Source organism: Lissotriton vulgaris, chromosome 1_1 (assembly GCF_964263255.1).
Source record: "Lissotriton vulgaris chromosome 1_1, aLisVul1.2, whole genome shotgun sequence".
Taxonomy (NCBI): Eukaryota; Metazoa; Chordata; class Amphibia; order Caudata; family Salamandridae; genus Lissotriton; species Lissotriton vulgaris.
The window spans coordinates 553,421,511-553,444,400 of record NC_141685.1 but is presented as its reverse complement, the minus strand read 5'-3'; the positions used below and the strand labels follow the sequence as shown (position 1 = coordinate 553,444,400).

Here is a 22,890-nt window from a genome sequence, read left to right as displayed (position 1 = left end):
GAACCCTCGTAAGCATGTGCACTTTCTATCCAGTTTAGATTTGGCACCCTTCCCCTAAACGCTGTGAGAAGCAAATGGTTGAACTCCACTCTCACCTCAATGTGCCTGTGTTGTAATTCTGCCTCCGAAACTATTGCTCACTGTCTTTTTTTTTGTCCTGCTTATGCTACATTGAGGAAAAAATGGGTTGTTCGCGCACGACGTGTGTTGTCTTTTACATGCGTTTACATCGGACACTACTAAATGGCTTGTTTTTACTTTATCCAGATACCTCCTTTATGGCTGGTGGCTGAGGGCCAAGGTGGTTAAAAACATTCTTCCCACCAGGATGAGAGGCACTCTAAGGGATAGCCATGACTGAAGCCCTGTGTAGCATCTTAGACATTTTTAGACATCTTTCTAACAAATATTTGCTATTGTATGATTGTAACCCATTTTTCCTCTGCGTCAAATCATGATGGGGGATTCAAGCTGCTATATTCTTTCAAATAATCTTTTATCTCTTGTGTTCTTAAACTCTTGCTCTGATTATTACCAATTTATATTCGCTGTATTTTATGTATGATGTGTGTATGAAATTTTAACTGATCGAATAATAAAGATATATATATGTGAAAACGCTTCACTCTTATTGTTTATGTGATATCACATAGAACCCCTCTGTGAAAAAAATCCATCAATCATTGTTACTCATCTGTAATTCTATAAGTCTTTGTTTAATTCTTTACAGGTTTTATTGAGGTCCTATGCAGCTTGGGGGACAGCGCTTCATTTGAAAAAGCTGCACTCCATATAAAAACATTATGAAGGTGATCAAGATAATCATATAACGACAATTATATCATTAAAGACAACTTGAACATTTGAATGGAAATCTAGGACTAAAATATTCACATAGAAACATGTTTTATCACAGAAAGCAAAAGGTTGATATAAAAATCAATGACAACAAATGTATCACAACGTACATAGCAGTAATAATATTCATACAATCATATGCTTAAAGCATATCTGGTACAACGGAAACATTGCTTTCTTCTTAAGTACAAGGCATTTTATAAGGTCAAAGGTAACTACTAACCCTGTAATTTCTCTTCAATCCCATTTTTATCTAATCCAGATGGAAAACCTACGTGGGAAAACAAGCGTTAATTTTAGCATTTATATTTTCTAAAAAAGGAAATGTTGAGTAAGTTTATTCATCATTTTGCAATTAATTACACAATTCAGTTCAAGAGTACATAAATATACTTTGAAATTAAGTTGTGATTAAAACCCTTCATAATATAAAATCCGTTGTTCGAAAACTTGTCCTTTTTCACAAACTCTATAAGGAATAGTAGTTATGAACCCATTACTCCTGCTATATCTTCGGCTATGGAAATAGGAAAAACTCACTTATTTATCAGAAAAAGTACTCACCCGAAGTCTTAGTTCTGCTTTGGAAAATCTTCACTGAAATCTCAAATACTGATTAAACTCACCCATGCACAGGATTCCAAAGACCTTTTCACAAAACATAATATTTATAAAGGTTTCCAAATAAAAACTCATTATTAACCCTTTCCTTGCTGCTGTCGGCCATTGGCCGACGGCAGCACTACCTCCCCAGTGCTGCCGTTGGCCAATGGCCGACGCAGCCCCACCCCCGCGCTCGGAAACGCCCGCACCGCGGCGGAATTCCCGCCCAGCCTTTAAAAAATGGGGAAACTAGCAGCACTTGGTTAAGGAATCAGTTAAGGAATCACATATCAGCAGGATCCTCAACAAGCCCTATATGTGGAAATTGCTCCAATACTTTTCTACTGAGAATTGTGAACCTGCTGCACAGGGTATTAATATGTATTTACTTCCAAAGGGGAGGTGGGTGGTTTGCTAATGACCTCACTGGAGGATAGCAATGATAGTTTTTCGCTCTACTTTAGGGGATATCCACTGACAATCATAAGTTTTAAATAGCATAGCAAGCACATTCCTTGAAAAAAGCAGCAAAAGAAATGAGAAAAATGAAAGGTTTATGCTCTGCCCAAAAAGGTTCCTCAGGGAAGACTGGCCAATATGTGTCAGCTCTAGAGCCTTTTGTTCAAGGCAGCAGAGTCTCATAAATGAATAACCTCACTATAGGTAGCCAGTTAGCCAGGTAGCTAGGTGCATTCCTCTGCAATAGGGGCAACCTTTAATTAACTAGCTTTACTTCTTGTATAATAAGCTATTGGTGTACCAGGTAAGGATTGTTTGACTATCTGATGAAACAATAGAACACATGAAACAATCAATCCTAAAACAGATTGCTCGGAAGAGGCTAAATCTCTTTCAGCAGGACTGTTATTTACAAACAAATGCTTGGAATTATGAGTGTCTTGTTTTTATCAAGGTGAAGGTTTAACACTCTCACAACCTCTAACAAATTAGAGATTCTTTTGTGGGAGAAGGAGGAGTTTGAAAAAGGTGAGAAGCAGGGCCAGACTGACTACCGGGCGTTTTGGTGGGCTGCAAAGCTGGGGACCCATTTCACTGCAATGGGGCTGATTTTGTGGATGGGGACCTGTATGTACTTCTAAACAAAGAAAGCAAAATAAATGGTTTTTATGCATACTTTAAAGCCATTTGGTTTTACATTGTTTACTTAGAAATGCCCGGTAGCCATTCCGGCCCTGGTGAGAAGTGAAATAAACTGATTAACATGAAAGTCTGACACCACCTTAGGAAGAAAGGCTTGATGTGACATCCTGACCATCTTATTATGAAATACAGTGAACAGTTCATGGAGGCATAAATTAATGGATCTCAACCCGGAGTGCTGTTGCGATCACTACTGAAAAGGCAGATTTACATAAATTATCCTGGAAGGAAGACGTAGGTAAAATGGAGAATCCATACATTTTGAACATCTTTAATGAAATTTCTGAATAAAAAAGTTAGTGGACATTTCCTGTAAGCAGTAACAGCTACTAAGTATACCTTAGTAGAAGAGAACTGCAAACCTGACTTTGTCAAGTAAAGAAGATATGGAAGTACTGTTCTTTTTTTACTCTTGGTGGAGTCGATTTTTTTCTCATGCTCCATATGAAGAATCCCTTTCACTGGAAGTAATCAGAAGAGGGGGTGGGCATTTGATTACCTCAGAATGTTCATACACTTGTGATGAAAGTGTACATATCCATAATGTATGGGTTTAGCAGCCATGATGGGTACTAATACCAATGAGGGAAGTGGGGGATGCAAGACCTGGTGTCACACTCGTGAAATAGATCCAATCTGCATGGCAGCCTCCTTTGTGGTATTTGCAATAGATTATGTGGGTCGGTGAATCACCATTGCCCTGAGGATCATTCTAGCTATTAAATGCCACAGCTTGATGGTGACTGAAGGACTTAGAGAAACTGGTGGAACGATGTACAGGAACTTTCCTGAACAGTTAATCTAAAGGGTAATTCTGGTCTGTAGTACCTGGAGGCAATGTCTGGGCATTGCTGTTCGTGAAGATTAAATCTATTTAGGCATTATGCAGCACAGCATTGTTTATCACCTACGTATGATTGTCTTGAAAGTTTCTGATAAGGCTATCCTGTTCTGCTGGGGCATTTGCTTCTACATTCTAAACTGAAGTAATGTGGAATGCAGAAATCTGAACACCACTAGCAAAGAGTGATCACCTGATTGAACGTGCTTCCTGAGACAGAATTCAACACCTTGTATTCATTCAAACTAGCAGGAATTTCGACTTAAACATTTTTTTAATTGATTTTCACAACAATCACTGTACAAACATCATACGGAGGTTTGTCCGACACACAATAGTGCAACAACAATGTATTCGGGAAGAACATACTCACAGTAGACCCTGGCTACCGTATCCACTTGTACCAATTGGGTATTCCTAGAGGTACTGAGTTCAGTAAACAAAACAAAAAGGAGAGGAACCAAGCAAGAAAATGAACAAAAAAATGACAAAAACACAGAAAACAAGAAACAATTGCTTGCGAAAAGTTAAAGGTAAATGGCCTTACCAACTTGCATATATCTGTAAGGAGCGATATTACAAGTTAGTTCAAGAATAATGGGGTGCCACATTACCTGGCATGTCAATCGGATGGGGTAGGTGTAGTATAATGAACTATAGGTCACCTATATATCTCATATCCACAGCACCTCAAAAGTTACTGCACCGGTGCTCGTTTTCTCCACTTGCTTGTGTTTACCCCCCACATAGGTTGTAGCAATGCCGTCTCTGACAAAAGTCTGATGGTCTCTACACGATCTCATACCACTCGTGCCTTTGCTGCCATCCCGGTGGGCGGCCATTGTTTTTGGCTTCCACCACTACCACTACATATCCCACACTATGCCAGTCGTGCTCCCTCCTGTCCGTTTCTTAATGAGTGCCATGACATCTACTTCCGCTAGCACCCATTTCTGTAGGTCTCCCAACCAAATGTTAAAAGGTACAGCCGACACTATCTTCCAAGTCATGGCTATTCTGTGCATGAATAATAACAGTGCCAGATTGACTAGCTTGTGTAAATATTTGGCCCCTTTTATACAGTCATCCAACCCAGTAGGCAAAGTTCCAGTGCTGGTGTAAGATGCAGCTCTGCAGATTTTTGCAGCCAGGGATTCGGTACCCTGGGCATTCATACATTTCAGTTCTGGTGGGTCCTTGGGCCTCACGACTTGATGCAGAAGCCGAGCTGACCCTCCAGAGCAGGTGTACCTTTCGCTGGTACTCGGAAAGTCGGTCGGGTTGGGGAGCTGGACAACTTTGGACCAGACTTTGCTTTTTTTGGCGGCTGTGGCTGCAGGGATACAGGGCCATATTATCAAGAAAGGTCAATACATTATCGCCGCTTTTATCGGCAGCAAACTGCTGCTAAAGCAGCGATAATGGGCTTGATAATATGCCCTTGTGAATTCCCATAGAAGCCCAGGTTCTGGTGACAACCTGGGTTTCTATGGGAATTCACAAGGACATATTATCAAGCCCATTATCGCCGATTTAGCGGCAGTTTCCTGACGATAAAAGCGGCGATAATGTATCGCCCTTTCTTGATAATATGGCCCACAGTACCTCTATTTTGAGGGATTTCTATGGCAGTTTGCAAAGTGCTGATGACCCTATGAGGTTTATGGAAGCCACACAGTGACGACATAAGCAGGAGGATGGCGATTGTTGACTTCTGTGGCAGTCAGGACTTTGCGCCTAAAGTTCACTGCAAGGTCTGCAGTTTTCGGTCCAACTGAGTTTCTTCAATCAGCTTCTTCTTGTGTCTGTGAAATCTAGTTTCAGGGTCTGGGGATGTCACATAAATATTACATTTAGCGGCATTTACAAGGATCTGACAGGAAGTGGCCACTGGCCCCTGACCTGGGGTGTCTACACCCTCTATTATACCTCCTTCTGTGGGAGGGGGACATAGCCCTAATCCTGATTGGAGCAGTCCTACCATCTTCAAGACAGTGAGTAGTAAAAATGTGCTTCACCTCACCTCCAGCACCTGAGGGGTGGAGTTGGCAGAGGGCGGCACACCTACTATTCTTTCTAGGTTTTCCTGGATATCTTTCTGCCAAAAGAGGGTAAGGACAGGAGGGGGCCTGCTCCTTTCACCAGGAGAGACTGGGGTCACATTTCAAAGGCGGCCATGGCTTTGAAGCTTTCCGCCACAGATGGCTCTTCCTGACCTGGGGGAAGGTGTGAATACCTCCGCCCAGGACATGTTTTGTTCTCGACCTCTGGGCACGCTAGCACTCACCCCATGAGATCAGAACTCTGGCAACGAAAGGCTGGCTTAGATCAGTCGGTGACTACGCTAAGGGATAGTAGGTTTCAGGGGACCCTTCTAAGGGATCCTATATGTGCCATTTTGAATATATCTGACACTGGAATTAGTGCAGGTTTATTAAGATGAGATGTATGGTACCAAACAGCCCTAATACAGAGAATGTCAACTAAGAATGAGCAACCCAATATACCCTTGAGGGCTTGGGCGGTAGGTATGAAAGGGTAATTGTGCCGTCAAGGGTTTTGTTAAACTGTAGAGTATTCAAAATTATATATTATTTTGTGGTCCTAAGCATTTGACACCACTGATGCACAATTTGTGTCAGACAAAGTTTTTAAACAAATAGAGCTAATACCAAACGGTAATAAAAAGAGAGAGCAATAGCAGGGTGTATGGAAAAGTTCTGTTTGTTTTAATTATTCACAAAACAAAAATAAAATATACATGGGTATACCATTTGTTGCAAAAGCTACAATAGGAAAAATATCAATAAAACAGCCTATTTGCAGCAATTGTTGTAGCTTATCCACCTATTTGCAAGTTATATCATTAAAAGCAGTGGAATAAGCGCAGTCGACGTTTCGGTCTCTAGACTTGCGTTATGGAGACCATCCTCAGGACAGACAAATTAAATCATGAATACCCTAAAAAACAGTAAAAACGATAATTAAAAAACTGTTTTATTCCCATTCAAGGGATTTGCATATATTATCCAAAAAACCCTAAGCTCTCTACATGATTTAATAACAAACTATATTGCTTTTTGATTCATAATATTTCATTCAATGACACCTTAATACTCAGAAGAAAGGAGATTGTCAACATAATTCAAGACATATTGCAGCATCATTATCTTTTGTACATATTTCATTATTATTTTTTAATTCTTGATGGTATTGTCAGTTAACCAACAACATTGTTCCGTTATATATTGTAACACTCGATTCATCATATAGTGGATATGGTCTGTATGGAAACACAAAACAATCCAATTGCAATTAAGAAATAAAATTCTAATCCATTTAACCTGGTCACAATTAGTAGATTCGGCGGAAACTTTTACCTTTCTTATAGATAAATGAAGCTCATGGAGTTTTAATGGGCCTCAAATTCAAGTAGATGGTAGCGATGAGTGCAATTATCTGTTTTCAGAAAAGCAAAAATAAACCATAAGTTGTTTATAGGGCATATATTATATGTAACCCTTGTTCAAGGTAGAACAAATATCAGGATAGACTAGTTAATGCATTCATATCGATCCTTTAATTAAAATGTAACTTGAATGCATTATTTGAAGATTAGAGACAAATTATTGCTGATAAAAAGTTATTTTATGGTAGGCAAACCGATTACATATCTGTATACATATATGAAACAACGGTGTTGTTGCTGTAAGAGATGCAGAGATTCTCAACTGACACACACGGCTCACATTAAAAATTATCATGTCAGGGGGGCGTGGCCAAGCAGCATGGCCGACAGGACGTGAGCTCCACCAGCTCCGTCCCGAAGACCGAAGTAATCCTTTCAATTCTCCTGCCCGGACCCTCTCGACCCCGAGAAAGCGTGTCGGAGAGGCGGTGGAAGTCCCGCCGAGCTCCTGTGTCTGGGGGAACGGATCCGTGGTCGGCAATTCGCCGAGACCTGTGGCCTAGCTGCTCCTGACGGCGGCGCCGGCGTGCTCTCTCACGTGGCGCCGCGGCTTTGGCCTACTCACTGGGCCGGGCGGCGGAGGACGCAAGTGGTGACCCCAGCCTCGGTGCGCCATCGGATGCCCGCCGGCCCCCTGCTTAGGATCCCCGTCCCGGGATCGGAAGACTGCGGCGCCGGAGGACTGAGGCTCTGCTGCGATGCGGTGAGGAGGGGGAAGGGACAAAGGTGCCGTCCATCTTGCGCGGCCTCGCTGGGCTGGAGTGCGTAGGGCCCCCCCCCCTTCTCTGCTTCATAGCGCCACACGGCCGGACGGCGGAGCGCCTTCGACTGGAAGTGGGGGCTGTGGATCCCATCTGCCCTGGCCCCCCCCTTGTGGCGCGAGGGTGCATGTGGGGGCCCTGAACTGCTGTGTGTCTGCCGGGATTTCTATACAGTGACTCTGCCACGCCTGTGCCCCCTCCCGCTGAGCAGTATCCTGTGCCCTGCAGCAGATCGATATATCCGGCACTTGTGGGACGTCGGGGGAGTTCACGGAGGGGTGTTGCTGGGTACGTGGACGAACACCGGCCCTCCCCCGGCGGTCCGCCACTTTGGAGCTGGTCTTGGGCGGCCCCTTGGGCTCGGTGGCAACAGATAGGGGAGTGCATATGTGCCCCGCTCTGCCCTGCTCTGTGGAGGAAGTGGGCTCGTGACATTGCGCTCTGGTGGCACCCACCCTGTGACCTGCACTGCCCACTGTGGTCCTGATCCTGTGGACCCGTATACCGCTTGCCCGGTTCCTTCGGCGCTGTGGTGGCACATACTCCGCCCTGCTTGGGTGGCTTCAGTGGGGGCCCCATTGAGAACATTGACCCTTGGCGCAGCGGCTATGACGGGCCGGACTGGCCGTGGCCCTAAGGCTACCCAACCCAACACGATCACGCAGTACACTACCCCTCGTCTGCCGCCGCAGAGGATTACGCGCCAAACGGGCGCGGGAGATGGGAACAGGGAGCCGCCGGAGCCGTCCAGAGCGGAACTTCTTAAGGCTATCCAGGGTTCACACACTGCCCTGGAACGCCAGATTGAGACGGTGTCCCTGGATGTGAACCTGTTGAGGACTGACCTTCGCAAGGTGGCGGATAAAGTCTCGGACGCAGAGGGCAACATTACTCAACTGCAGGGGGAGGTAGCGTCCCTACAGAAGTCACTCTCTCAACTTGCCTCTACTACCCGAGCATTGGAGAGACGGGCCGAGGATGCAGAAGGTAGGGCGCGCCGAAGTAACATACGAGTCCTGGGGGTCCCGGAGCGGCTGGAGGCAGGGAACCCTGAACGATTCCTGGAGACTTGGATACGTGAGCGTCTCTGTCCGAGTGGATTGTCCAATGTCTTTATTGTGGAGCGGGCCCACAGGGCCCTGGTGCCCCCTCCGCGTCCTGGAGAAGCCCCTAGAGCCCTCATTGCAAAAATCCTCAACTATAAAGACCGAGACTGCATCCTCAAGGCGGCAAGAGAATTGGGGCCCCACATGATTGAAAACAGTCGAATCTCAATTTACCCCGACTATACCCAGCAGGTGCAGGAGCAAAGGAAGTCCTACTTGGGGGTCAAACAGAAGTTGCGCGACATGCAGCTACAATATATGCTTTTATACCCCGCTAAGCTCAAGGTGCTCTCCCAGGGCCGGGCACATTTCTTTGAGACGCCAGCAGAGGTATGGGAGTGGCTCGAGATCAGAGGAGATGATCTGCCCCCAGGTGAGAGAGGGGGATCGCGAGATGTGTGGGGGACCTGGCCGCAGAGACGATGGCGTGGCAGGAGGAATCGTCGCTCTGGATCCCGTGGTCCTCCTGAGACTCGGCCTACGGTGGGTCCGGACGGGGCCATCCTGATGGAAAACTCGCCTGGGGGATCTGGGGAACGTTTGCACAGTGAGGCTGCCCCTGATGACATATTGGTGCCGGACACATTGCAGAAGACGCCGGTGGACGTGGACTCCGCGGCCCCAGTGGTCCCGGAGACTGCCTTGCAGACCCTAGACTTGGAATGATCCTTGCCCTGTCTACACTGACTCTGCTGTGCAGTTGCTGTTATTGTGTGGGTCCCTATGGCCCGCCAACTCTTTAGTTCTCTGCTCGTTCAGCATGAATGTTGCGAGTCATTGTTCACTGCTCGGTACCTCGTACTTGGAGTCTGGGTTGAGTGTGCACCGAGTGCTGGGAGCTGTGACTATGGGCTGCTCCTCCCGCGTTGCTGACTTAGGGGGGGAGAGCTGTCCGGGTCCACAGATCGGATTCATTGGGTCTTCTGGGGAGCTGGGAGGGGGGGTGGGTTGGGTTGTTCTGTTGTGTGTGAGTGTGAGTGGAGAGTGTTGAATGGGGTGGCTGTGCACGTCCTGGCACTGGCGGGGGAAGGGCGGGGTGGCGTTTTTGGTTGTTGCTATCCTATTGCTCGTGGGTGGGGGGATTGAGGGGGTTTCAGTCAGAATTTCGTATGTTGGGGTTGTTGGGGGGTGGGATTTTGGATGTGACAATGATGGCACTGGCATTTGGCGCATGTTGCCCCTACTTACCGGGGCGCCCGCTTTATGTGATGCATTTTTGAAGTTCCCTGTGGCAAGGGTCTCCTGGCGACAGCTTAGGCTGTGTGTGCGCTACTGCCCGGCTGGGCACGAATGGTGGTCATGGGGTTTAAATTCTTGACGTGGAATGTGCGTGGCCTGGGTACGTGCACTAAGAGACACAGGGTCCTCACCTTCCTGAAACGTCATGGGATTTCAGTTGCTTGTTAACAGGAAACCCACTTAGATGAGGAGGGTGCGCAGCGACTGGCCAAGAAATGGAGAGGCCAGCTATTTCACTCCTCCTACTCTACATACGCTAGGGGGGTCCTAATCTGGGTGGCCCCTGGGGTTCCATGCACTGTCCAATATATTGATGCGGATGTGGAAGGCAGGTACATATTGGCGAAGCTCAGACTGGGCGATAAGGTCCTTCTGGTCTTTAATACGTATGCGCCGAATGTAGATGACCCGGCATTTTTCTCCCGGATGCAGGATCTGGTAGCTCCTAGCCTTGACGCGCCCCTCCTTTGGTGCGGGGACTTTAACTGTGTCCTACACCATGAACTGGATCGTAATCCGCCTCGGGCGGGAACTAAGCCCCGTATGACGGCGGGTCTGCGGGACGTGATGCATAATATCGGGGCGATTGATGTCTGGCGCGCGTGTCACCCCACACAGAAGCTTTACAACTGTTATTCCCCGACCCATGGCACTCACAGTAGGCTAGATAGGGTGTTGGCGGCCAATCTCCCCTCCTCCCTCACGTTGACGGTCACACACCAGGCCCGATACCTATCGGACCATGCTCCAGTCACGTGTGTGGCGCATTGGCCTGACCAGGCGGAACGTCCCCGCTCGTGGAGACTCCCGACTGATCTGCTCCAAGACCAGGTAGCCCGGGACCATGTGGCAACGTCCCTATCCGATTATCTGGACCTTAACTGGGCGGAAAGTGACCTGTCTTATTCCACTAAATGGGAGGCATTGAAAGCGGTTGTCCGCGGTGCGTGCATGGGCCTGACGTACGGGGTCAGGAAACAACTGCTTTCAGACTTGCAAACTGCGGAGGCTGAGCTCCTGCGCGTCCAGGCCCGCCCTGATCCGGACTCATCAGATCAACGCGTGGAGGGCCTAGCCCTTGGGTCGATCCATGATATACTCACGCGGCTCGATAGATTTACGCTGGGCCAATATAGACAGAGACTGCATCGAGAGGGGGATAAATCCGGCCGTTTGTTGGCCTGGATACTTCGCCGGGAGTTTACGGCTGAGCGTATCGTGGCCCTGCGGGCGCCTGATGGCGATATGGTCCACTCGGAGGCTGCTGTACTCACAGTTCTAAGGGATCACCTGCGGACTGTGTATGAGGCTGATCGGTCTATATCTGAGGAGGTTTACCACCTATACCTCGAAAACCTCGACTTGCCGACCCTCCCTGAGGCAGCGGCGAAAGACCTCGATGTCAAACTGGCGTTAGGTGAGATTTCTACGGCAATAGCCGCCCTCCCACGAGCCAAAACCCCTGGCGGGGATGGATTCCCTGCAGAGTTTTATCATACATTCGGGCACACCCTGGCCCCCCTCCTTTTACAGGTTTACAATGAAGCCTTACGCACGGGTGACCTCCCGCCCACCCTGAATCAGGGTGAAGTTTGTATGATCCTGAAACCGGGTGGTGACAGCACAGACCCGGCTTCGTATCGTCCTATCACTTTGATTAACTCGGACGCGAAAATTCTGACCAAGCTGTTAGCCAATCGCCTTGCCCCACACGTAGCTCAGCTCGTCCACCCAGACCAATGTGGCTTTGTCCCTGGTCGTAATACGGCGATGAACCTGCGCCGCTTGAACCACATTTTGCACGAGGTCCGGGGGCGGGACACTCCCCATGTGCTGGTCTCCGTTGACCTGGCTAAAGCCTTTGATACAGTGCATTGGGGTTACCTGATGCATGTACTCGTCAAGATGGGATTTGGTCCCAGCTTTCGGGAATGGATACGGGTCCTCTATAGAACGCCCCGAGCCAGAGTGCGACTGGGTTCCGCCCGCTCTGATGAGTGGACGTTGGGGAGGGGCACCCGACAAGGTTGCCCATTGTCCCCCCTTCTATTTGCTCTCGCGATTGAGCCCCTGGCCATATCTGCCCGCAAGGAGTTGCATGAATGGGGTATTGTGGTGGGAGACACCACTAATGTCATCTCCCTTTACGCCGACGATGCGCTTTTCTACCTGACCTCTCCGGTGGAGGCCCTCCCCGCTCTGTTGCGCCTCTTGGACCGCTTTGGTGCGGCCTCGGGCCTGCGCATGAATGTTAATAAGTCCCTGGTGTTCCCACTGACTCCTGAGGATCTCGCCCCGACGGCGGATTCTTACTGTGCGGGCCTCCGGTGTGAATCTCTGGCGTTCCGGTACCTGGGTATTCAGGTGGCCGCTTCTGATGAGGCTCTCTTAACTCATAACATAGACAAGATTCTTGTTGCCCTCCGCAAGTCCGTTGTATTCTGGAATACGCTCCCTCTCTCCCTTATGGGCCGTCTAGCAGTTGCCAAGATGGTGATGCTCCCTAGAGTCCTCTACGTACTGCAGAATACCCTGTGCCCGTTGCCCTCCCGGGTGTTCCATACACTGAATTCGCTCCTTACGTCTCTTCTCTGGGCGGGTGGTCGCAGCAGAGTTGCGTTGCGCACGGTGACGCAGTGTTGGGATGCGGGAGGCCTTGAGGCCCCAAGATTTGATTTATACTATTATGCTGCACAACTTCTCCCGGCGGCCAGATGGTTTGCTGACACCGAGAACTGGGAGTTGGCATTATTGGCGGGAGTGGCCTCGGACAGGGTGCTACAGGAAGCTCTGATGCAGGGCCGGGGCGCCGATGAAGCACTGCCCTATGTCGTCAGGCATACGGCTCATATTTGGCAGCAGTTCGTTGAGCGAGTTTTGCGGCGTGCGCCATTCCATAGGGAGCTCCCCCTTTGGATCCTGGCCCCAATACTCACGATGGAGGCGAATATGTCTTTCCGGGAGTGGCGCCTGGGCGGTTGCGAAACTCTTGCGGATCTCTATCCGGACGACTCGTTTGTGTCCTTTGAGAGAGCTGCGGACTCCTTTGGACTGCGCGAGGGCCAGTACCTGCATTATGGATGTCTCCGGGATGTGGCCAGGACGACATGGCCCCAATTCCCAGAGGCGCCCAAACTCACTAACACCCTGGACATCATCTTGTCCTGTGGTAGGGGTAGGAGACTAATCTCCCTTCTTTACTCAGCGATGCGCAAGGACTCGACTCCCCCATTGATGCCTGCTTGGAGGGCTTGGGAGGCGGACCTGGGGATAGCATTAGATCCGGCCCAGAGGAAGCGAATAGGGCTGTTGACTCGTAAAGTGTCCTGCAATGCGCGTTTCAAATTGATACATTTTAATTTTCTCCATCGCACATATATGACACCTGCCTCCCTCCACCGTATCTCCTCGGATAGAAGCCATAATTGCCCGAGGTGTAGTGCAGCGCGGGCGGGATTCCTTCACCTAGCCTGGGAATGCCCCTTGGTACATGACTTTTGGGTGGCGGTGGTGGCACACATTGCCCGGATTACACACCTTACCATCAAACTGGAACCGCTTCACTGTCTACTTGCCCTGGTACCCAAGCCCAGGAAGAGGGGACTGTCCTACAAATTGCTCCAACTCCTGTTGGTTCTGGCGAGGAGGCGGGTGGCCATTACCTGGATGGGACGGGGGGCGCCTGAAATCACTAGGTGGTTGCGGGACGCTAGGGAATGGGCCTTAGCGGAGGAGACACATATGCAGAGCACACGCAAGGATGGGAAACTCCAGGATGACTTACTCGCTTGGAGGACCATGTGTATCGAGGGGATGGAGGAGGATGACTCTGACGCTACTAGTGCGGAGCTGTTTTCCCCCGCTTCCTCGGAATCTGATGATGGTGGGGAGGGATCTGGGGTGGACTGTCATGAGGTAGTGTAGCAGTTCCATGGGCCATGCCGATATTCCTTGTTGCGTACACTTATCTGTCATTGTGATTACCATCGACCACATTCTACTATGAGGATCGCTTTGTAGTGGGCCCTTGCCTACATCTCCTTATGATATTGCATCAATGCCACAAATGCCATTCATGGGGGGGGGAGGGGGGGGGGATGGTTTGTTATTGTTATGCTGTTGTTTGTGTTGGCGCAGCTTCATAAAAGTAAATTGGCGACGATATTGAGATTGATCACGGGATTCTGGGAGCACAAGAGCATATTCCTTTCATAGTTTTGCAGGTTTAACGAGATGCCGCCCTGCCTCCGGGATGTGGCCCGCTCCTAGCTGGGTACCTCCTTTTTGGATCTGGCCTATCTGATCTGTATGTGTCAACTGCTCTGTAAACTGTATAATTTGTGCCGCTTTATTCTCCTCGCCTACAAAAATAAAGTTTAAAAAAAATAAATAAATTATCATGTCAGCCATTAATTATATCAGCCACGACATGGGGAACAAAGGTTTACCTGTAAAGACAGGAATCGACTGATTTTATATCTCCCTGTGTGACTTTGGAAGTGGCGCTGCTGAAAAACGCTCTATACTTCAGTTTTCTAATGGAGATAAATCAAGGAGAACTTGTCACATATCATTTCAACTAAGACTTTTTATCTCAAATGTTAAAATTACCACATACGGAAAACTAGCCTAGTAAGATATCGATGTTAAAGGACTAACATACCTGTGTATTTAAGCGATTTGCAGGCCCTCGATCACTTTTAAATGAAATTCACTTAAAATGGCGGTCCTACAAATGGTAATAAGGAGATCACCATAAATATTATGAGGTGCCCAGGCTTAAACTAGCTTAGAGGACATTAAACTAGTTTCTCAACTATAGATCCTCAGTTGTAAAGATATACCATTTACCTGGTTAAACAAAGGTCGAAGGCAATCCTCGCACTTCAACAGGCAGCAGCAATTCGGCAGAGAACTTGTAATTCTCTCGCCTCATGGTTTTTATACCCTGTTTGTTTGGTAGTGGAAATTGGATTAGCGAGATGTGTCCTTTCTTTATCTCCTCTAAAAGTAGAGTAGCGGCCATCTTGTAATATGCAATTTACCGACCTTAATAGTCGTGAATGGAGGTGATGCAGAATATATCATTACTCTGTTTCATTTAAAAAGGGGGGGAAAAGGCGCGACCAAATCAAATTGTATATTTAACATAGTGAAAAAGACTAGTTTTGTTTGTTTTTATTTTCTAAAGAATCGACTTGAATGACGACCAATAAATAATTAACAAACGGGCGCTTGTGTTATGTTTGTTCCAGGATTGTTTAGTATCCTACTATTTCGCGGTTAAAGTATACATTCAAGAATACTTATTCCTATTATTCTTTACTTATTCTAAGAAACTCGTAAATGTGTAGGTTTACAAATGGAGTTACCTACAATTTATGGAGTAATATCAGCATCTAATAGAAGCATTGATCATGAAATTACAATGTCAGATAGAACAAATTGGTTGGTGATGATACATGTTTGTCTATAGTTTGTTGAACTCATTTAAATGCTATATATTCCAATTGCCAGTCAATATAAGACATTAATATTCTTTATCATTTGCCCTCCTGGCCAGTCACCAGTTCACAACTTATGATTCATATTGTACATTGCTTTACATATTGATGTATAGTCCCTCCTGGCTTTATGCCAGTTTACATCTAATCCTAATGTGATGTCCCTCCTGGTGATCTGCCAGTTTACAGCGCATCAGTGGTGTCAAATGCTTAGGACCACAAAATAATATATAATTTTGAATACTGTACAGTTTAACAAAACCCTTGACGGCACAATTACCCTTTCATACCTACCGCCAAAGCCCTCAAGGGTATATTGGGTTGCTCATTCTTAGTTGACATATCAAGCACAGACGGTGGTCTGGTGTGGGCCACTACAACAAGTGGTTTGTCGTAAGTCTATCGTTCTACTACATGTCTGAGGCAGAGACTTTGGCCTACTCAGAAGAGTATATCCTGAAAGTAGCGGCAGGGCCTTCCCTGTTGGGCAACAAAAGTACAGTTGTCCAACCAGCCCATGAAACTGATTTAAATCAGCTAGAAAGATTAAAAAAGAAGCTGGTAAGAACGGAGCTTCACGCAAAGTTCCTTACTGATTGTCTGAGCGCGAACATTATACCAGCTGGTTTGCAAATCCGTAATATACCAATCATATTTACGGATGACGAGGACTTTAAAATTGGCTTCAGCTATTCAGCCAACAGATGTTCTCGCACCTGGATGGTGTTGAGTATTGAAACAGCTGGTAGACAGATTAAGTTGTTGACTACGGAAATAGAAGCCCTGGAGAAGAAAATTCTAGGGGACTCAACAATCACCAATAGCAAGTTTTTATTGGACAAAGTCCAGCAAACAATCAAGGACTTTGAGGCCTTTAACCCTTTCGATGCTCATGACGAGCTCAGCTCGTCATGATGCACAGTTGAGCTGTGCTGATGACGAGCTGAGCTCGTCATGACACCAGCAAAATGGCAATTTCCAGCACAGGGGGGGGAAAACGCCTAGCAGCCAAGGTGTTAATGCCCACAAAAAAACAGATAAACTCCAAAGTGATATAAGAAGGTATAATAAAGAACGTACATACCCTTACTTACAAAAAGATTTTTATGCCCCTCAGAATACCAACCAACCTATTAGGGGAAGAAAGAGGATTAATTTCTCTGACACCATCTCAGAATCTGGCAGTGACAGATCTGGTGAAAACAATCACCAGCATCAAGACCAACGGGCCTCAACCTCACGCCAGCAGAATTTTTTAGTACAGGAACAACAACACAACGGTCAGCAGTACAGACCGCAGCCCCAACCTCAGAGGAGAGGATGGAATCGGAAACCATATACACCAGGGTTTCGCAAGACTCGGAACCAATACTACGAGTGGTAACACCTAATCTCTCCATCCTTATTTTCAACTTATCTAACCATATATTATCTGAACAAGAGATTGACGTTCTATCCGCAGGGCTTAGCTTTGTACCAACATATAAGAATGATCTATTTGAAACGAAACTAGAAATGTACAAATTCTTCAGATCTGTGAGGCTAAAAAACTTTTTTGCAAATAACACCAGTAGCAAAAGTCCAGGGATTACGGGCCTTCGTAGTCCCTCAACTTTCTACCCTCTTAATTCTATGGTTAAGAAAGAGGTTGTAACCTTTGAAAATGCGGTTCTGATAGAAATAGACAACCTCTTTAAAAAGAGAATTCACTATAAGTCCAACTTTTCAGTTGACCAACAAAGAGCTTTACGAAATCTGCAGACATTGGAAGATACCGTAATAAAACCTGCGGATAAAGGGGGAGGAATAGTTTTGTGGGAACGCAGCAAATACAACGCTGAAATGTTGAAACAACTCTCAAATACTACCAACTACAAGGAGTTAACAACTAATCCCACAACAAGACTTATGCAAGAAATGTCAACGTTAAGCAAAAAGGGTCTTGATGGAGGCTGGCTCAATGAAAAAGAAGCTGCCTTCCTCATCAATAAAACCCCGACAACACCTGCAATCTACCTATTACCTAAAGTGCAGAAGGATCAAGTCAACCCACCCGGGAGACCTATTGTGTCCGGGTGCAATTCGATCCTTACGCCCCTAGCACAATATGCCGACCATTTTATCAGACCTTTTGCCTTCGACTCTCCTTCATACATCAGGGACACGTTGGCAGTAATATATGAAGTTGAAAATTTTGAGTTTAATTCCATGAGTGACATTTTAGTCACCATGGATATTGAAAGCTTGTATACGAACATACCACAAGCTGAAGTACTAACCATCCTAAACAATCTGTTAGATGATAGACCCCGTCCACATGAGGTCCCTACGGACTTTATAGTAGAATGTGTTCGCATATCACTATGCGAAAACTTCTTTCTATTCGAAAACACCTATTACCAACAGCTCAATGGGGTAGCTATGGGGGCTGTATACGCCCCGGACATAGCTAATATTTATGTAGCTCACTTTGAACCTTTATTCATCCATGATGTATCCAACCCTTTCCTAGGAAATATCCGAAAGTGGTTGAGATACATCGACGATGTATTTATGGTATGGCACGGCACTGATGTAGAACTGCAAGATTTTCATGTATGGCTCAACAACCAATCAATCAATCAATCAAGACATTTGTAGAGCGCACTACTTACCCGGAGGGTCTCAAGGCGCTTGGGGGGTGTGGGGGGGGGGGGGTGCTGCTACTGCTCGAACAGCCAGGTCTTGAGCTTCTTCCTGAAGGAGAGGTGGTCCTGGGTCAGGCGCAGGTCGGGAGGGAGGGAGTTCCAGGTCTTGGCGGCCAGGTAGGAGAAGGACCTTCCTCCTGTTGTCGCTCTTCGGATGCCGGGGACGGCGGCGAGGGCGTGGTTGGTCGATCGGAGGTGGCGTTTGGGAGCGTAGAAGTTGAGGCGGTTGTTGAGGTAGCTCGGGCCTTGGTCGTGAAGGGCTTTGTGTGCGTGGGTGAGGAGACGGAAGGTGATTCTCTTGTTCACGGGGAGCCAGTGCAGGTCTCTCAGATATCCGGAGATGTGGCTGCGTCGGGGGATGTCGAGGATGAGTCTGGCTGAGGCGTTCTGGATCCGCTGGAGTCTCTTCTGGAGCTTGGCGGTGGTTCCGGCGTAGAGGGCGTTGCCGTAGTCCAGTCGGCTGGTGACGAGGGCCTGGGTGACCGTCTTCCTGGTCTCGGTGGGGATCCACCGGAAGATCTTACGTAGCATGCGCAGGATGTTAAAGCAGGACGCGGAGACGGCGTTGACTTGTCTGGTCATGGAGAGGGAGGAGTCCAGGATGAAGCCCAGGTTGCGTGCGTGGTCTGTCGGTTTGGGTGCGGTGCCCAGGGCGGGGGGCCACCAGGAGTCGTCCCAGGCGGAGGGCGAGGCGCCCAGGATGAGGACTTCCGTCTTGTCTGAGTTCAGTTTCAGGCGGCTGGTCGTCATCCACTCGGCTACGTCTTTCATCCCTTCGAGCAGGTCGGCTCTGGCGGCGGCGGGGTCGTTGGTCAGGGAGAGGATCAGCTGGGTGTCGTCTGCGTAGGAGATTATGTTGAGGTTGTGTTGGTGTGTGATGGCCGCGAGGGGGCTCATGTAGACGTTGAAGAGGGTGGGGCTCAGCGAGGATCCTTGAGGGACGCCGCAGATGACTTCGGTGGCCTCTGACTTGTACGGTGGTAGACGGACTCTCTGTGTTCTTCCGCCGAGGAAGGAGATGATCCATTCCAGTGCCTTCTCCTGGATTCCGACGTTGCTGAGGCGCTGCACTAGGGTGCGGTGGCAGACAGTGTCGAATGCCGCGGAGAGGTCTAGGAGGATGAGGGCCGCTGTTTCTCCGTTGTCCATCAGGGCTCGGATGTCATCGGTGGCAGCGATGAGGGCGGTCTCGGTGCTGTGGTTGGCTCGGAAGCCAGACTGTGAGGGGTCGAGGGATCCATTCGTCTCAAGGAAGGCGGCCAGCTGTTTGTTGACGGTCTTCTCGATGACTTTGGCTGGAAACGGGAGGAGCGAGATGGGGCGGTAATTCTTGAGTTCGGTGGGGTCCGCTGTAGGTTTCTTGAGTAGGGCGCTGAGTTCGGCGTGCTTCCAGCTCTCCGGGAAGGTGGCGGTGTTGAAGGATGTGTTGATGATGTCTCGCAGGTGGGGTGCGATGACAGCGTCGGCCTTGTTGAAGACGTGGTGAGGGCAGGGGTCGGTTGGAGATCCGGAGTGGATGGAGTTCATCATGCGGACGGTGTCTTCGGTGCTGATCGGAGTCCAGGCGCGGAGGGTGGTGGTGGGGGGCGGTGGTTCGGTCGTGGTGTTCGTCGGTTGAGTGCTGAAGCTGTTGTGTATGTCCGCGATCTTGTTGTGGAAGTAGGAGGCGAGGGAGTTGCAGAGGTCTTGCGATGGGGTGATGTCGTTGTTTCCGGCGTTGGGGTTGGAGAGCTCTTTCACGATGTTGAAGAGTTCCATGCAGTTGTGTGCGTTGTTGTCCAGCCGGTCCTTGAATGCAGTTTTCTTGGTGGCGCGGATCAGTTGGTGGTGCTTCCGGGTGGCAAGCTTGAGGGTGGTCATGTTGTCCGGTGTTGGTTCCCTTCTCCAGGCTTTCTCGAGGGCTCTGCAGTTCTTCTTGGAGCTCTTGAGTTCGTCGGTGAACCATGGGGCCTTCTTGCTGCCAGGTCTGGTGGGCGGGGTCCTCAGTGGGGCGAGTTCGTCCGCGCAGTTGCTGATCCACTTCGTGAGGTTGTTGGCGGCCTGGCTGGGGTTCGCTGAGCTGGCGGAAGGGTGCTGGCTCAGGGAAGCGGCGAGCTGGTCGGCTGTGATCTTGTTCCAGCTTCTTCGAGCAACCTGTTGCTGGTGGTGGTGAATCGTCGTTCTTTTGAAGGTGAAGTGGACGCAGCTGTGGTCCGTCCAGTGGAGTCCGGTGGCGTGGTTGAAGGCGATGTCTTTGCTGGATGAGAAGACGGCGTCGAGTGTGTGTCCGGCGAGGTGGGTGGGGGTGGACACCAGCTGCTTGAGTCCGAGGTTGGCGAGGTTGTCGAGCAGGGTGCTGGTGTTGCGGTCGTTGTTGTTTTCCAGGTGGAAGTTGATGTCCCCCAGGAGGATGTAGTCGGCGGAGGGGAGGGCATGCGGGCTGATGAAGTCGGCGATGTGCTCGCTGAATTGTGTGCGTGGTCCCGGGGGTCGGTAGATCAGGGTGCCTCTGAGGGTGGTTTTGGGGTCCGTGTGGATCTGGAAGTGCAGGTGTTTGGCGGTTGTCAGGGTGTCGTCGGTGTTGGTCGTGATGCGGATGGTGTCCCTGTGGATGATGGCGATGCCTCCTCCTGTGTTGTTGATGCGATCCCTTCGGATGATCTTGTAGCCCTCTGGGATGGCGATGGCGATGTCGGGCGCTGAGGAGTCGTTCATCCAGGTTTCCGTGAGGAAGGCGACATCAGGAGTTGTGGTGTCGAGGAGGTTCCAGAGTTCGATGGCGTGTCTGTGGACGGAGCGGGTGTTGAGGAGGATGCACTTCAGGTGGTTGCTGCTAGTGTTTGGCTTGGCGGGTGCTGGAGCGGGGCCGGTCCGGATGCAGGTGAACTTGCAGGCGTGGCAGCTGAAGGGTCCGTGGGTTCGTCTCAGGGTGGCTCGGTAGCATCCCGGGATTCGGCTGGTGTTGAGTGCGATGAGGGTGGTGGCGTCGTAGGCCCGGCGGGTGGGCTGGTGTCTGCGGGGCCCAGGGGTCCTGGCGCTGGGCGCGGTCTAGGCGCGGACGGGCGTACACGGGCTTACCTTTGGCGCACCTTCGGCGCGCAAACGGCGCACCCGCTGCACGTGCACGCTGCGCGTTTGCCCCTCTGCCATAAGAGGAGAGTGGGGGGCGGAGCGAGGGAGGGGCAGCTGGGAGGCGGGAGCGGGGCGGCGAATGGGAAGGCTCCAGGTGGAAGGGGGCGGGGCCGCAGGGGATCAGCGGCGGGGAGCGGGGAGGTGGCGGGAAGAGCAGCGGACCAGAGTAGCCATCTTAAATTCACTTTGGAATATAATGTCACTGAAATGAATTTTCTTGATATATACATCAAATGTGACCTGAATAATCGTCTATACACAAGCTTATACACGAAACCCACCTCCCGCAATACGCTCCTAAAGTATCAAAGCCATCACCCACAAGCCCTGAAGGATGGGCTGCCATTTGGGCAGCTTCTGCGCTTGCGCCGAAATTGTACTCTCAGGGCAGACTATTTCCTTGAAGCAAAAAAGCTGAAGGACAAACTTAAAGCAAGGGGGTATCCATCTAAGCTACTAAAGAAATCTTTAAAGAGAGCCTGGTATAATCCCAGAGAGGAGCTTCTCAAGGTAAAAAATCGTTCAAAGAAAGAAAATCTAATCTGTGTGTCCACCTTTGGCACCCATGCTAATGCCATTAAAAAGATCGTGTTGAAACACTGGAGTTTACTCCAAGTAAAACCAGAGCTCATCCAAAAACCTCTTTTTGCATTTAAGAGGGGTACCAATGTGCAGGACCGGCTGGTCCATGCCTATGAAAACACCAGAGAAAAGAATATTGTGGACAACATGAGACAACTAGTCCCTGTTGTTGGTCATCATAAATGCGGCAATTGTCAGGCATGCCATACTACACAATCAGTGAAGTCATGTAACATCAATGGTCTAAATCTACAACTTAAGTCGTTCTCAAACTGCAACACCACTAATGTGGTGTACTGCATTAGGTGTCCATGCCAGTTAGTCTATATTGGCAAGACAATACAACCAATCAAAAAAAGGATACTTCAACATCAATCCCGCATCAGATGCTGTGTAGAAAATGCGCCCTTGTGGAGCATTATCTCAGATCAGGACACAAGTTCAACCAAATGTCCTGGTGGGTAGTTGATGTGATCAAACCCACCAAAAGACAACAAAATGTAGACCGCATTTTAACACTTAGGGAGGGAAAGCTAATATGCAATGCCAATACCATTGAGCAAGGACTGAATAGTGCTACTGAATGGCATTCGCTTGCATGTCTCTGAAGGATAAAATCTATGTATTTTTGATAATTAGCAGTAAACTGGCAGATCACCAGGAGGGACATCACATTAGGATTAGATGTAAACTGGCATAAAGCCAGGAGGGACTATACATCAATATGTAAAGCAATGTACAATATGAATCATAAGTTGTGAACTGGTGACTGGCCAGGAGGGCAAATGATAAAGAATATTAATGTCTTATATTGACTGGCAATTGGAATATATAGCATTTAAATGAGTTCAACAAACTATAGACAAACATGTATCATCACCAACCAATTTGTTCTATCTGACATTGTAATTTCATGATCAATGCTTCTATTAGATGCTGATATTACTCCATAAATTGTAGGTAACTCC

General features: G+C 48.6%; 1 protein-coding gene across 1 annotated transcript in view; it reads right to left on the bottom strand.

Moving 5' to 3' along the window:
* Window positions 1-22,890, bottom strand: part of HFM1 (helicase for meiosis 1) — a 2,890,879-nt gene that overhangs the window by 1,455,408 nt on the left and 1,412,581 nt on the right. Inside the window, exon 18 of the mRNA XM_086925623.1 lies at window positions 1,082-1,129. Coding sequence (XP_086781749.1) covers window positions 1,082-1,129 — 48 coding nt within the window. The remainder of the gene's footprint in view (window positions 1-1,081; window positions 1,130-22,890) is intronic.